This window comes from Eleginops maclovinus, chromosome 13 (genome assembly GCF_036324505.1).
Source record: "Eleginops maclovinus isolate JMC-PN-2008 ecotype Puerto Natales chromosome 13, JC_Emac_rtc_rv5, whole genome shotgun sequence".
Lineage (NCBI taxonomy): Eukaryota > Metazoa > Chordata > Actinopteri > Perciformes > Eleginopidae > Eleginops > Eleginops maclovinus.
The window spans coordinates 22,355,531-22,370,542 of NC_086361.1; the positions used below are offsets into that span (position 1 = coordinate 22,355,531).

The window sequence follows — 15,012 nt, forward strand, 5'->3', positions numbered from 1 at the left end:
TCAAAATTAAAAAAAAAAATCTCATTTTTTCCCCAAATTTTCACTTTTGGTGGATGGAAGCTGGAAAATGTCCAGCAAGTTTGCCAAAATGGCCATTAAATGTAATCCTGACCCTCTCATTAACAGAGCAAACTTCACATGGAGGGTTTCCGCAGTCTCAGAGAAGGAGAAGCTGTCGAGTTCACCTTCAAGAAATCCACCAGAGGTCTGGAGTCTGTGCGGGTCACCGGCCCAAACGGAGCCCCGTGTCTGGGCAGCGAGAGGAGGCCGAACAGGAGCCAGAAACGGGGATCCAGAGGGGACAGGTGAACCTGAATGAGGACAAACTACCTGCACATTTAGCACTGTAGTTCTGTTCAATTGATACCAGATAGGTGCCCCAGAGAGGAGGTGAGAGGTCCTATTGCTATGGCAACAATGGGATGTGGTGTGCAAATGAGAGGCAGGGGGTAGGTTGCTGGGGTCAGGGGTCAGAGGTCACAGTTGTATTGAGACAAAGGAGCTCCATCTCAGGGTCAAGCTGATCGATACTGAGGGGGAGGAGGGGGGAGGTAACACTCTGAAAATCCAATGTGATTTCTCCGTGTGACTTTGGATTCTTACTAGAGGCTGCATGGAGACAGATGTATGTTGAAGGGAGACACGGAGCTGGAACTTAAGCTGGACTGTAATGCCCTCTCGTGGCGGGAGGTAGTCACTGCACTAACTTTGAGATGTATTATAGATTCATATCAAAATCAAATCACTGTTAAAAGGGATATCGTATAAATGTTTTAAGGGGTCTGAAATTAAAGGCAGGAAAAAAATCATACATCTGAAATAGTCAGAAATATATTTTATATTATATATTTATTATATTTTTCTCCCTGAAAATAAACATGGCACAATTATTTGTTAACACTGGTTTCACTTCCCACTTCAAAAGTGGAATTTAGAAAAGAAAATATTTGGGGCAAAAAATATATAAATAAATGCACCTGTTTTTTGTTGTTGTCATAATAACAGAAAACTGTTTAGACCTTTTTTACCAAAGTAACCAAGGGATGCTTTTTCTCACCTACCATTCAGATCGTCCATACTGAGATAAACTGCAGCAGCCCGTTTAATTTGACTTCCTGTCTCCTGTTTTATTTCAGATGCTATAACTGTGGTGCCCCCGGCCATCACGCCAAGCAGTGTCAGCTGCCTCCTCAGCCCAAGAAGTGCCACATCTGTCAGAGCCTGGACCACATGGTGTCCAGCTGTCCAATCAGAGCGCAGCAGCATCTGTCTGCAGGAACATCAGCCTCACACAGGGGAGAGGAAGAGGAGCAACACCCTCTTTAAACTCAGTTAAATGTGAGATTTTTCACTGGGACAACGTTTGAAGATAGAGAAACTCAGGGTTTATTTATTGAGATATAAAATGTGAAGTTCATGGTTGTTTCTCTGCCTGGATACAGGTCTTAGCTTTGGGATAAAACATCATATTTAGTGTGAATTCAGCCAAAAAGTTGCTACAGAAATCCCCTTATTTTATTCCCTAAATCCAGAAACAGAAAACATAATAACATAATAGATTTATATATAGAGCAAGTCAGGAAATATCCCTTAAAGTCCTGTTAAGATCACAAGATAATAAACTAGTTTACGTCTTGTGAAAGTTTGATTGACTTTGATGATGAATAACAAGTGAATTCCCCGAAACGAGACTCATTATTTTCCATAAACATTCAAATTAAATTAAACTATTGACATAAATTTACTGAGATGTTTTTTCTTTTAGCAAAATTAAATGAGGATAATATTATAATATAATAAAGCTAATTATTTAATTTCCTTTTATTTACAATATCTTATTTATTGTAACTTTATTCTCATAATATCTGCAGTTATTCTTTTGTGGATTTACTGCCTTTTCCCCCCCAAATATAAGGAAATGATAGAAATATTGAAATGATTATAATGTTTTCTTAAAAACGTCGATGTTATTCTCAAATGTACATCCCTAATTCTCTTTTGTTGATCAAAAGTCAGTTAAATTTTTTATTATTCAACTTAAAAGATGCCATCCAACATGTGAATGTAAAACAGAAACACATCCAAATATTTCGCTTAAAGTATTTGTTTCTGCCTTCATGGTAAAACATTTCAGGTATCTTACTAAAAAGTGAATGAACATAAGTGCCACAACCTCCCCTTTCTATTGAGGTTCATAACAGCTGCTTTCAAATTTCACATTACACTAAAAACAGCATTATTTCACTGATATTTTCCAGGTGAAATGGACGTCTTAATTACCGAGTTGCCATTTCATTATTTGAACTAATGCAAGACCTGTATTGAATGTATTGCAAATGAAAAAACTCAAATGAACAGAAAGGCTGTATGAATGTGTGTCAGGGATTTAAATTCACACAAATATTTGTCTGAATGTTTATTTTTGCTATCTGTTTTTATTTATTCAGAACTGTTCGAAATGTGAGCATTTAATTTAAGCCGTAATTGCAGGGTATTTTTGCCCTTTTAATTCTGTGTATGTACACAAATAATCTCTCTCAGGTAAAACTTTTGAACCTTAGTATATTATAGGATGTGTTTAAATGGGCCATGCAAAAGTAGCTGTTTTTATTGTATATATCTAGTGTCTTTTTCAACACTTATTGATATAATGTCCAATAGGTTTGTGCATGATAATAGAATAGGTATTTTGGACCCGCTGTTTAAGAGCTTTGCTTTTGATCATATTTTGTGCTTGAGTTCACCATGATGCTGCAGGATAATGGGGTTTAATTGACCATGATTAATATCCTTAACTTTTGTCCTTTTTTGTAGTTTTTTTATACTTTTTATTTGTGACCAAGACAACATTTGTCTTGTCAAAAATCTATACAAGTCTACCTCAGGAGTGATTTTGGACGGCATGTTGTTTTCAGGAAAGGGACACAGATAAACAGAACAAATAATATTATATGGGTTTTGTATGATTCTGTGATTGCTACGGTTCAATAAACTGTCCCCTATCTCAATAATATGTCTAACTATGTCTTTATTCAACAATGGCATGTAAAGATTAGATATTTGCAGGTGTTCCTATTTTTCTGTTCACCCCTGTTAGTGACAGTGGGCGTCCGCATTGTGCTGACTGCCTTTTTGTAGAACACTAGAAAGCTTGTCATAATTAGACCTAACAGGAAGTGTGGTAACCTTCCCTTCAAAATAAAACCCAATAACTTTCCCAAAGGGGAAATAAATCATCAATAACATTAAGAAATGAATCTGTTTGAATAATAAGCATGTTTAGAATAATATTTAGAGTTCATAGAAAAATACCATTTAGTAGCAATTATTATTATTATTGTTATTGTTATTATTATTATTATTGTTATTGTTATTATTATTATTATTATTATTATTATATGTTTCATTATTATTATTATTATTATTATTATTATATGTTTCATTATTATTATTATTATTATTATTATTATTATTATTATTATATGTTTCATTATTATTATTATTATTATATTTTTATATTATTATTATTATTATTATTATTATTATTATTATATGTTTCATTATTATTATTATTATTATATTTTTATATTATTATTATTATTATTATTATTATTATATGTTTCATTATTAAAATTATTATTATTATTATATTTTTATATTATTATTATTATTATATTTTTATATTATTATTATTATTATTATTATTATTATTATATGTTTCATTATTATTATTTTTATTATTATTATTATTATTATTATTGAATAAAATATTATACATAGAACCTTTAAAGTACCTAAAAAATTATTCACAAAGTGCTTTTAGAAGACAATAATGACAAATAGTTTAAAACATTACAGATCTACAACTAATTATGATTAATTAAATCAAATACAATAAAAAAATAAGAAAAATTAAATAGAAATAAAATAAAATAAATAAATAAAAGAATACAAATAAAATCAAAAATACAAAATAATAAATAACATATAATTAAAATAATAACAATAACACATGTAATTTAAAAGCTGCCTTTCAAGTCACCAAAGGAAACTTGTGTGGTTGAAAAGATGAAGATAATAATAATGATGGATAGGCAAAAACAGAAATGTGATATATAAACAAACAAAACAACAATCTATATTAAAAACATGAAAAATCACCATTAAGGGCTCATCTAAATATACATATATGTTTATATAAGATTCAAAGCTTTGATTGGGATATGCACAGTAGTGTAGTTATGGCAATGCAAATCTTAAGTCCCAGTCTCCTCCAACAATGCAACATAAGACACACAACAGTAAAAATAATAAGAGAAAAACAATAAATCAGTGTAGAGGAGACTAAGTAGAGATAAAATAGTATTAGTAAGTATTATAAGTATTAGTATTATTAGTAGTATTAATATTATTCCAATTAGAAAATAATCCTTCAGTCATCCCAAAGGGGGGACATTTACATTGTTACAGCTGTATAAATAGAGACGATATATGATATTAGTTACATAGATATGGCACCTTGTAAAAATATCATTATGTCAATATGTCTTAAAATTCTGAACATGTTTTATTCTTCTTTCTTCCTCAACCTTTATTTTGAAACGTGTAACCGGAAGTCTCCTGTAGGCTGCCCACCGCTGCATCTCTCAGCAGCAGAACGTGTGCAGCGGTAATGGCTGCCAGGGAGCGAGAAGAGCACAACAAATGAACCTGAGACCAGAGGCAAAGGTAGGAGACTCTCAAACTGACAAATATCGGCTGCTTTCTCTTTTAAATTCACACTGTTGTCCTGTGTGTGTGTGTGTGTGTGTGTGTGTGTGTCCAGTTGCAGGTATATTTTCATCAACACACACACACACACACACACACACACACACACACACACATTGGACAATAAGCTGTCAGAATCCTGCACGCCTGCTTCATGTTTGTGTATGTTAATGTAATAATGGACTTGTTTCAGGGTTGGATTGTGTGTCTGTGTCTTAGTTTGTTGTTCAGGGTGTTGCTCTTGGGAGACGGACTCTTTGTTAGCTGCTGATTAGCTAACGTCAGGCTAACCAACAACATGACGTTAGCAGACAGGCCTGTTAGCCAATTAGCAAGGTGCATGTCTAATTAGCTCGTTAGCATGCTAGCTAACATTTTTTCCGTCAATTAGACAGTTTTTTAAAACTTGTGATTTCTTTGTAGAGCTAGTCAGTGACACGTTTATGATCAGATTTAAAATAGAGTTTAATGATGTGGTCAGCAGGTACAGACAGGTGTTGGAGAGAGTTTGAACTGGGACTTTTAGGCAGTTTTAACCTGTGTTTTGTAAAAGCTAAATTTCAGTTTTGCGTATTCTTCTTTTTTTTTTGTTGTTGCTTTCATTACATTTCCTTTTGCCACACTGATGCACCCATAAGGGAGTAATCAATGTCATACCAGTAAGTGTCCACTGGGAAACGAGTCTAGCAAACCATATACAGAAAATGTAATAAGAAATCCTTTGAGTTAAATCCCTTTCATCCCTATGGCTTTGTTAACAAACCACAACATCTTGGATTCATCATCTTAAATGGACGGGAATGTATAAAAACAAAGGGAACAATAAAAAAAAATGGCTTCAAGAGGGATTTGGATGCCTATGCTCACATCTAACTCCGTATTTTGTCTTTCCACAGTGAGGACTAGGATGGTCAGCAGCCAGCCGAAGTACGAGCTGATCCAGGAGGTGGGGCGCGGAAGTTACGGCGTGGTGTATGAGGCGGTGGTGAAGCGCTCGGGGCTCCGGGTGGCGGTGAAGAAGATCCGCTGCCACTCTCCGGAGAACGTGGAGCTGGCCCTGCGCGAGTTCTGGGCCTTGAGCAGCATCCAGAGCCAGCACCCCAACGTCATCCACCTGGAGGAGTGCATCCTGCAGAGGGACCAGCTCGCCCAGAGAATGAACCACGGGTCCAGCTCCCCGCTCTACCTCGAGGTGAGGAGGCTGTGTTTGTGTTCGGGGTGTAGATGAGTTAGGAGACAATCGGGTGTAAACATCATCACGCCCAACATTAGCCGCCTTTAGCTTAGCGGTGGTGATGTGAAGTCATGTGACCGTGCTGTAGTTCCTTTATAGCCCAACATTAGATGCCTTTAGCTTAGCCGTGGTGACGTGAAGTCATGTGGCCATGCTGTAGTTCCTTTATAGCCCAACATTAGCCGCCTTTAGCTTAGCCGTGGTGACGTGAAGTCATGTGACCGTGCTGTAGTTCCTTTATAGCCCAACATTAGCCTCCTTTAGCTTAGCAGTGGTGACGTGAAGTCATGTGACCGTGCTGTAGTTCCTTTATAGCCCAACATTAGACGCCTTTAGCTTAGCCGTGGTGACGTGAAGTCATGTGACCGTGCTGTAGTTCCTTTATAGCCCAACATTAGACGCCTTTAGCTTAGCCGTGGTGACGTGAAGTCATGTGACCGTGCTGTAGTTCCTTTATAGCCCAACATTAGCCGCCTTTAGCTTAGCAGTGGTGACGTGAAGTCATGTGACCGTGCTGTAGTTCCTTTATAGCCCAACATTAGACGCCTTTAGCTTAGCCGTGGTGACGTGAAGTCATGTGACCGTGCTGTAGTTCCTTTATAGCCCAACATTAGCCGCCTTTAGCTTAGCGGTGGTGACGTGAAGTCATGTGACCGTGCTGTAGTGCCGCTATAGCTTAGCGTTAGCTTTTTACTTCAGAAATCAAGTGCTGTTAATATGTGGAGATCATCCTGAGGAATACGACGTGTAAGTATCATAAACGTTTGTTGACATGGATTATTTTCTGGTTGTATCTGTGTTGTCTCTGGCCTCAGTGCCCCTTTAGTCACATGAAGGTGTTAGCAGCTTTTGGGGTGGGGGGGGCTTCACTCTGTATTGGGCTATTGTCCGACCACTCTGTGGGTTTTTCTGCAGCATCAGCGTTGGACTGTTTCCCAGAATCCCCTTTTTATTCCTCCTCTTTTTTTTTTTTATTGCTCTGTAATGTTCCAGAAGAACAAATGATAATGGGGAACAATTATCTGAGTGCACTGACTGAGGGGTAATTTGCAGCGATTGTTTTTGTTGGTTAGTGGATTCTCTCGCCTGTCAAACAACCCGCAGCCATTTGTTTACAGCGAGGAATATTCTGAGCGTTTGTGTTGCCTGTAAACACTTTGAATCGAAAGACTGAATGTGTGGTGAAGCCTAAATGACACTTAAAGGCCTTTTTACTCTTAAACCTGAGGTGATATTTTCAATTCTGTTGCAGAGACTTCATCTATATACAGTTTTCACACCTTCTCCGGCACTACTTCTTCTACTGACATTTACACTTCTCTACTGCCTGTCTCTTCACGTTTTAACTGCACATGTCTCATGGTGTTGAACTGACATTTCAATTGCTTTATGCTCCTCCATTTTATTTGCCATTTAGGTATTTATTTTGCTTCAACCTTTTTTAAAGTATTCCCCGTAAAATGTTAAAGTGCTGCCAGAAAACAACCTCTCTGTTGGTCAGAAAGGGTTTAATGAGTCCAGAAATATGAAGATGGGGTCAGATGTCTGGTCAGACGGCAGAGACAGCTTACGGAGAATAAATAGGGGATGGATGTCCGGTGGGTCTGCCGGGGGACGAGTGGCAGGCAGCAGGCTGACACTGAGACTGAGGTTTCTGATCCTTTCTTTTACTCTCCTTTTTTCTGGAGAGGAAGTAAAGGAACTGGAGCTCTGGATTTATTTGTTGTTGGAGGTGCAATATATGACTCAGCAGCTTTAAGACGTGAAGACACGATTATTTTCTGTTTCACTCTAATGCAGGGTTTTCACCTGAAAGTGGGCGGGGCTTAATTTAGACCGGAAGTGACGTTAGAAAAAAACCCTGGTACAGCACGAGTGTAGTTTTAACATCATGATAATACAGAGTGTTTTCCCCTCATTAATGCTCCTCTTCCTCCTGCAGCTGGTGGAGACGTCTCTGAAGGGCGAGATCACCTTCGACCCGTGCTGCGCGTACTACCTGTGGTTCGTCATGGACTTCTGCGACGGCGGCGACATGAACGCCTACCTGCTTTCGCGCAAACCCAGCCGCAAGACCAACACCAGCTTCATGCTGCAGCTGGGCAGCGCGCTCGCCTTCCTGCACCGCAATCAGATCATCCACCGCGACCTCAAGCCCGACAACATCCTCATCTCGCAGGCCTGCACGCCCGCCGGGGTCACCGAGCCCACGCTCAAGGTGGCAGACTTCGGGCTGAGCAAAGTGTGCTCCACGTCCGGCCTGAACTCCGAGGAGCCGGCCAGCGTCAACAAGTGCTTCCTGTCCACGGCGTGTGGGACGGACTTCTACATGGCGCCCGAGGTGTGGGAGGGCCACTACACGGCGAAAGCGGATATCTTCGCCTTGGGCATCATCATCTGGGCGATGGTGGAGCGCATCACCTTCGTGGACGTGGAGACGCAGAAGGAGCTGCTGGGGAGCTACGTTCAGCAGGGCTCAGAGATCGTGCCGCTGGGGGAGGCGCTGCTGGAGAACCCGAAGATGGAGCTGCTGATCCCGGCCCGGAAGAAGAGCATGAACACGCACATGAAGCAGCTGATCAGGGAGATGCTGTCGGCGAATCCTCAGGAGCGACCGGACGCCTTCGAACTGGAGCTCAGGCTGGTGCGCATCGCCTGCCGAGAGCTGGACTGGGACACGTGATGATGCACGGGCAAAAACCTGGATCTCAAACCCGGGGATTATTGGTTTTATCAAGTGAACAATAATGAGTAAGAGTTGTTTGGAGTTAGATTTGTCTTTTGTGTGAACAGATCGACAATCTGGGTGTCAATGTGTAAACCATTAATGTAAAACAGCTGACACAAATGCAAGAAAAGGTCCTTTAACTTAAAAAAACTCTATAGAAAAAATATGAGACGGATCTAAAAATATACATGCTCTTATTTTGAAATGTAGGAAATGTGTCTCAATCATTTTAGACGCACAAAAAAAAGACTCATTATAATTTTGAGTCCAGTTTTCAGTTCCATACTCTTTGAACTTTCTAAAAAATATAGACATTTTGATGACGATTACAAAAAAAATCTATTTGGAGCCCTACTGTAAAGAAGACTTCCTATAATTCATAGAAAAACCTCCAAAATGAATCAACATTTTATCCAAATCACACTATGTACTAGTGCAGTACCAAAAATACCAATAATCTAATATATTTGAACGTGTGTTAAAACATTCACAAATCCCTAAAAAAAAAAGTTCTAAAAGTTAGAGAAAATTTCCCAAACCTCTAAATCAATTTGATCCATTCACAGATTTGTGGAATGTGTTGGTGAAGTCCAAAAAATGTAAGTTCACAAACTTAATATTGCATTTGTGGGAGGGGTTTTACATTCACACACAGATTGCCGCTCTGCTCACACCAATAATATTGAGACAAATACCTCCATATTTGTTTCATGGCTTCATCCACTGTCTGAGCGCACGCGGTCCTCCTCTCGCTGTGTCTTTACATTCGGGTTCGCTGCTGCTGCTGCTGCTTTAAATGGCAGCTGAGACTCAGGCTAATCACAGCTTCCACTTCCTCCTCACAGAATCACTTGAGCGTGCTGGTAGAGCGAAATGACAAGATGTCCCGAAACTCGATTAGAAAGTGGAAGAGACAGTTTGTCTACAAATCCCATCCGGCCCCTCGGTGCTAATTGTGACTTAATGCAATATGAGACATAATCCTGTGATCAGTACAGCGTACATTTATCCAAAGGGACACTAGAGTGGTGCAGGAATGAGTCCTAAAACCCTGAAATCAGTCTTTTGAGTTTGTTTTTCTTTGGTTGTTACCCTGAAATAAGATCTGTGGTTAACACAAGATGAAGAGATTTAAAATTATACAACATAAATGGAGTCAGTAAATACCCCTCTGGAGAAGTGTCTAACTGAGACGACTAAACGTCATCACGTCCAACATTAGCCGCCTTTAGCTTAGCGGTCGTGACGTGAGGTCATGTGACTGTGCTGTAGTTCCTTTATAGCCCAACATTAGCCGCCTTTAGCTTAGCGGTCGTGACGTGAGGTCATGTGACCGTGCTGTAGTTCCTTTATAGCCCAACATTAGCCGCCTTTAGCTTAGCGGTCGTGACGTGAGGTCATGTGACCGTGCTGTAGTTCCTTTACAGCCTTACGTTAACGTCTTACTTCAGAAACCGTAGTTCATGTAGGCTGAAGAGTTTATATGGAGCTTATTTTCTGCAATAATCCAATGGAGAAATCCCATCGGCTTTTTGTTGAGGCAACCAGGGAGGTGATGCCTTCAGGGTCAGCCTACAAAAATCCGTCATCCCTGCACCACTCTGTATTTAAACACCTCGGTGTGTTTGATGAAAGGCTCTGACAGAACTGGTACACGCCCACCAGCATTAATATATAAACTTCAGATTGGATTCTGTCTTTGGCATCAAATGCTCAGGTAACAACAACAAAACGGCTCGATGGTATTTGTAGACAAACACCTTGGTGTGGAAAAACACTGATATCTACACTATCAATATCTGGTGCTTTATTTAATTGTGCTGCTTTGTTGTTCTCATTTAGGCGGGGCACGTTTCATCAGTTATTGAGCAGCAGGCAGCGGGGGCTTATGGTTGCATTTCTTCCTCCTCCTGCTCATTACAGACTTTAAGATAAGTTCCCACACAAGAATGTAAAACAAGACAGGTCACCTTTTATTTATGCGGAGCCTTAAACGCTTGAATTACACCCAGTAAATGAGAAGATAACGCTGGTTCATTACAACTTGGATAGCTCTTGCCGTTGTCCTGTGTTCAGTGACTATTCCTTTGCCTGTTACACTTAATATTTTCCCATGTAGTGAATGTAGTTCAGTGACAGCAGTGGCCGATTTACAACTCCTCATTTGTTGTAATGTTCTTAACTTTTCACCCTCGATTTTAGACGAAAACTGAACCTAATTTTCAGTAGATTATTGGCAGTTTTGCTTGATGAAATGACCTCTGATCCTGCAGACTTTCTTAGATTTGCTATGAGAAAAAGAATATACCCTTCATCGTCCCACAGAGGGGAGCAGTGTGGGACTTGCTCAGGGACACCTCCGTAGCATTTGATCTTAACCTGTTGACCTTCCGGCTCCCAAGCCAAGTCCCTGTGGACTTCGCCACTTCCTCGATTTAGTGAAACCTAATTAATAATCTGTGTGGAGTGATTTGAGATTTTCAAGAAAGAAATATGAATTTTTCTGAGATTTTTTTTGTTGATTTCTTTTAAAACTTTGAGAAAAAAGTATTGATTTTGTTTTTTTTTCAAAATTCTGGATTTGAATGTTTGAATTTCTCTTTCAGAATTCAGAGATTTTCAGATTTTTTTTGTTCAAAATTTAGAAATTAAAGTCAGAATTTAATAAAGAAAAATTCAGAAAAATGTATAAATAATATTAACAATTCAATTCAATGATATGGCAGCACAACCACAGCCTAATAAATGGAGCTCTGAGTAATCTTTTGGCTCGTTAACAACAAATCAGATCACCTTTTTACCCCATTATCATCCAGCCCAATAAAAATAAATGCCCCCTTAAAGAAACCAAAGTTGTAATGAACCAGAATCATTGTTCTCTTTAAGTCAACACCAAGAACACTAGAATGAAGCCTAAAGTCATGGCGAACAAATCCACTGTTACTCCGATGGAATTATCTGGAGCTGTGACATGAATATTCACCTCCATTTAGACCTGAACAGAACAAAGGTGAGGGGCTCAGTGAATGTCACGCAAAGCACTTTTCTCTTAAGTTGTTTATATTTATTCCTCATGAAGTTCCTGCTGCGTTATACCACGGAGGGGATGTGAGGCATAATCGCTTTTTGTTTATGAACGCCAGCCGACGGTCTACTTATGCATGCAGTGCCTCTCACCTTCAGGGAGACGACACCAGCACACAATCCTCCCTGAGCCAGAGGATCTCTCTTATATCGTTCTGTTTTTTAAATTTGGGTAGCATAATACTGTTGTGTTTAACTTGATCTCCTCTCACTGTGTCACTGGCTCTGGATCTTACAGTAATCCCTTTCTCCATGCTTCCGACAGGCTCTCGTTTTTAAGCCTATTAGGTGGTTGCAGCACTTGGCAGAGGATCCCGCTCCGGGGACCTTTTTTCTTTTGGTTGGGCTTTCAGGTCATAAATAACGTGTGCACTTTTTAACTAATTGTACAGGACGCCTTTTCAAAAACCAGTATTTGCTCTAAAACTGATGGAAGTTTAATGGACTTATAGGGGATGGGAATGTGACGTCATGAGCAGCAATTCACCCGTCTTTGGAGGATTACTTAGGAGCACTTAACCCTTAAAGGGGCGCTCAATATATTGAATGAATAATTGATATTTTCTTATTGACACTAGAACTGTATTACACCTATATTAGTCTGTTGTTACACCATGAGACACTGTTCTTAGACCCTTATTACATTGTGACTACACTGTCATTCAACCCATGTCAATATCACCCCCAATATCACACCCTAATTACACTGTTGTTACACCCATTTCACACATGGGCACAACCTATCAAATAAGTGTGTCCACCATCAAACGGACAACCATTTAAGGCTCAACCTGTACGGCGAGTGAAGTATCGCAAAACGTTTTTACTTTTACCCTTGTAGGAGTGTGTGGGAGAGAATGTTAGCCTTTGCAGACCATTTACGTGCACTGAAACCTGTTTCTGACGGCTGCTGTCCTCCAAAGATGGCCGTCGCGGTTCCCATTCCCTATTGCCGATATTTATCTGGTCTTCAATTCTCCCGCCTTTTTTTTGGGTTTCACTTTGACGCGATTGCGATTTGAAAAGTTCCTGAACTTCGACGCTCGAGTGGCCTCGTTTATTTAGCAAACACAGAATTAGCTGAAGTTGTGTTTGCCTCGGATCAGTATTCAAAATAAACATATTATTTTTCCTGCAGGACATCCATGATGCTTTGGACAATTTAAAAATGTGTTTGCTGCTCTAAGCAAAGCAAAGGATGCTGGGTAATGGAGTCTTTTCTCATTATAGAATCAACTTCCTGTGTTGTTGTTTTTTGCCAAACAAAAGTTCAATCTGCGGTTTGAAGAGATTTTGTGTTGTATTAAATTCCTTTGCACATGTGTAAATACTGTACAGCATTGGGGGGGGGGGGGGTTATGGGGGTTTAGGGGTGTATATTTGACTCTGTTTTTAAGAGCCTGTTTGACATGTAAGTTTGCTGTGATGGATTTCGTTTGACTTCTTGATTTGGTTTACATCCGTCATGGAGAAGATGTGATGTATATTTACAGGTTAAAACTGTCGGTGTGCTAACTGTCTCTCAGCGGCCTACTGTTAGTGGATGTGTGTAGGCAAATCCAATGGTCTTCTTGTGTCTGATACCGGGCTTCGTTTGGGACTAAAAGTAAACCTCAAAATTTAACAAGCTCTGATCCACGACTAGCTCACACTGCACTGCTTTTACTCGCTCCTGTAACTCAGATAGGTGTGGGTTTAGGAATATAGTGTCTTTTTCTGTAGTTTTGAAACGGTAAATTCAAAATTTCTTCACTAATTCATAACATTGTGGAGTTGAGACAGTATTCACATTTTTCCAACTTTAGTGAATTAAATTGTTAATATTATTTATTCATTTTTCTGAATTTTTCTTTTTGAAAATTCTGACTTCAAATCTCAGAATTCAGAAAAAAAAGTAAGAATTTTTCTCTTATTCTGAAAATCGGAATTCTGAACAATCAATCTTTTTCATAAGCATGACTTATCTGAGGTTTCAGGAGAGGTCGCTGCAGAACTAAAACAGTCCTGGATCAGAGCTGTGTGTCTCCCGGGTCAGAGGAACACTTAGCTTCTCCTCCTCTCTCACTTTTGTACGAACAACTTTCTGCTCTTGTCATTGTAAAATATTTTGAAGAGAAAATTAAATTAAGTTTATCAAACGTGGTGTTCAGTCTGTCGATCACTGTGGATCTGATGCAAGTGAATCATGAGAAAATGAGTCCTCTCCTGCTGATGTTCAGGTGTATATCAGTATGTAGAGTCTCTACTTTAAAGAGTCCTCTCCTGCTGATGTTCAGGTGTATATCAGTATGTAGAGTCTCTACTTTAAAGAGTCCTCTCCTGCTGATGTTCAGGTGTATATCAGTATGTAGTGTCTCTACTTTAAAGAGTCCTCTCCTGCTGATGTTCAGGTGTATATCAGTATGTAGTGTCTCTACTTTAAAGAGTCCTCTCCTGCTGATGTTCAGGTGTATATCAGTATGTAGAGTCTCTACTTTAAAGAGTCCTCTCCTGCTGATGTTCAGGTGTATATCAGTATGTAGTGTCTCTACTTTAAAGAGTCCTCTCCTGCTGATGTTCAGGTGTATATCAGTATGTAGAGTCTCTACTTTAAAGAGTCCTCTCCTGCTGATGTTCAGGTGTATATCAGTATGTAGTGTCTCTACTTTAAAGAGTCCTCTCCTGCTGATGTTCAGGTGTAAATCAGTATGTAGAGTCTCTACTTTAAAGAGTCCTCTCCTGCTGATGTTCAGGTGTATATCAGTATGTAGAGTCTCTACTTTAAAGAGTCCTCTCCTGCTGATGTTCAGGTGTGTATCAGTATGTAGCGTCTCTACTTTAAAGAGTCCTCTCCTGCTGATGTTCAGGTGTATATCAGTATGTAGTCTCTACTTTAAAGAGTCCTCTCCTGCTGATGTTCAGGTGTATATCAGTATGTAGCGTCTCTACTTTAAAGAGTCCTCTCCTGCTGATGTTCAGGTGTATATCAGTATGTAGCGTGTCTACTTTAAAGAGTCCTCTCCTGCTGATGTTCAGGTGTATATCAGTATGTAGTGTCCTCTACTTTAAAGAGTCCTCTCCTGCTGATGTTCAGGTGTAAATCAGTATGTAGAGTCTCTACTTTAAAGAGTCCTCTCCTGCTGATGTTCAGGTGTATGTCAGTATGTAGTGTCTCTACTTTAAAGAGTCCTCTCCTGCTGATGTTCAGGTGTATATC

The 15,012-nt window shown here is 39.4% G+C and overlaps 2 protein-coding genes across 3 annotated transcripts in view; both read left to right on the forward strand.

The window, feature by feature from the left end:
- Window positions 1–4,495, forward strand: part of LOC134874621 (protein lin-28 homolog A-like) — a 5,615-nt gene extending 1,120 nt beyond the window's left edge. Inside the window, exons 3-5 of the mRNA XM_063898692.1 lie at window positions 127–305; window positions 1,137–1,318; window positions 4,425–4,495. Of these exons, the coding sequence (XP_063754762.1) occupies window positions 127–305; window positions 1,137–1,318; window positions 4,425–4,495 (432 nt within the window). The remainder of the gene's footprint in view (window positions 1–126; window positions 306–1,136; window positions 1,319–4,424) is intronic.
- A 157-nt stretch (window positions 4,496–4,652) lies between these two features.
- pdik1l (PDLIM1 interacting kinase 1 like) lies at window positions 4,653–13,156 on the forward strand. 2 transcript variants are annotated; one of them, XR_010167095.1, is made up of 4 exons: window positions 4,653–4,728; window positions 5,667–5,962; window positions 7,947–9,984; window positions 10,057–13,156. XR_010167095.1 is itself a non-coding variant. In XM_063898723.1 (3 exons), the coding sequence occupies exons 2-3, from the start codon at window positions 5,678–5,680 to the stop codon at window positions 8,685–8,687; spliced, it is 1,026 nt and encodes a 341-aa protein (XP_063754793.1). In that variant the 5' UTR covers window positions 4,653–4,728; window positions 5,667–5,677; the 3' UTR covers window positions 8,688–13,156. The 2 variants fall into 2 exon arrangements, 1 of the variants encoding a protein (XP_063754793.1); XM_063898723.1 differs by having other exon boundaries at window positions 7,947–13,156.
- Window positions 13,157–15,012: the final 1,856 nt, after the last annotated feature.

Bases quoted from the DNA above. Each gene is read 5' to 3' on its own strand.
- pdik1l (XM_063898723.1), top strand. From the start codon at position 5,678: ATGGTCAGCAGCCAGCCGAAGTACGAGCTGATCCAGGAGGTGGGGCGC. The intron at 5,963-7,946 runs GTGAGGAGGCTG...TTCCTCCTGCAG, and splicing joins GCTCCCCGCTCTACCTCGAG to CTGGTGGAGACGTCTCTGAA.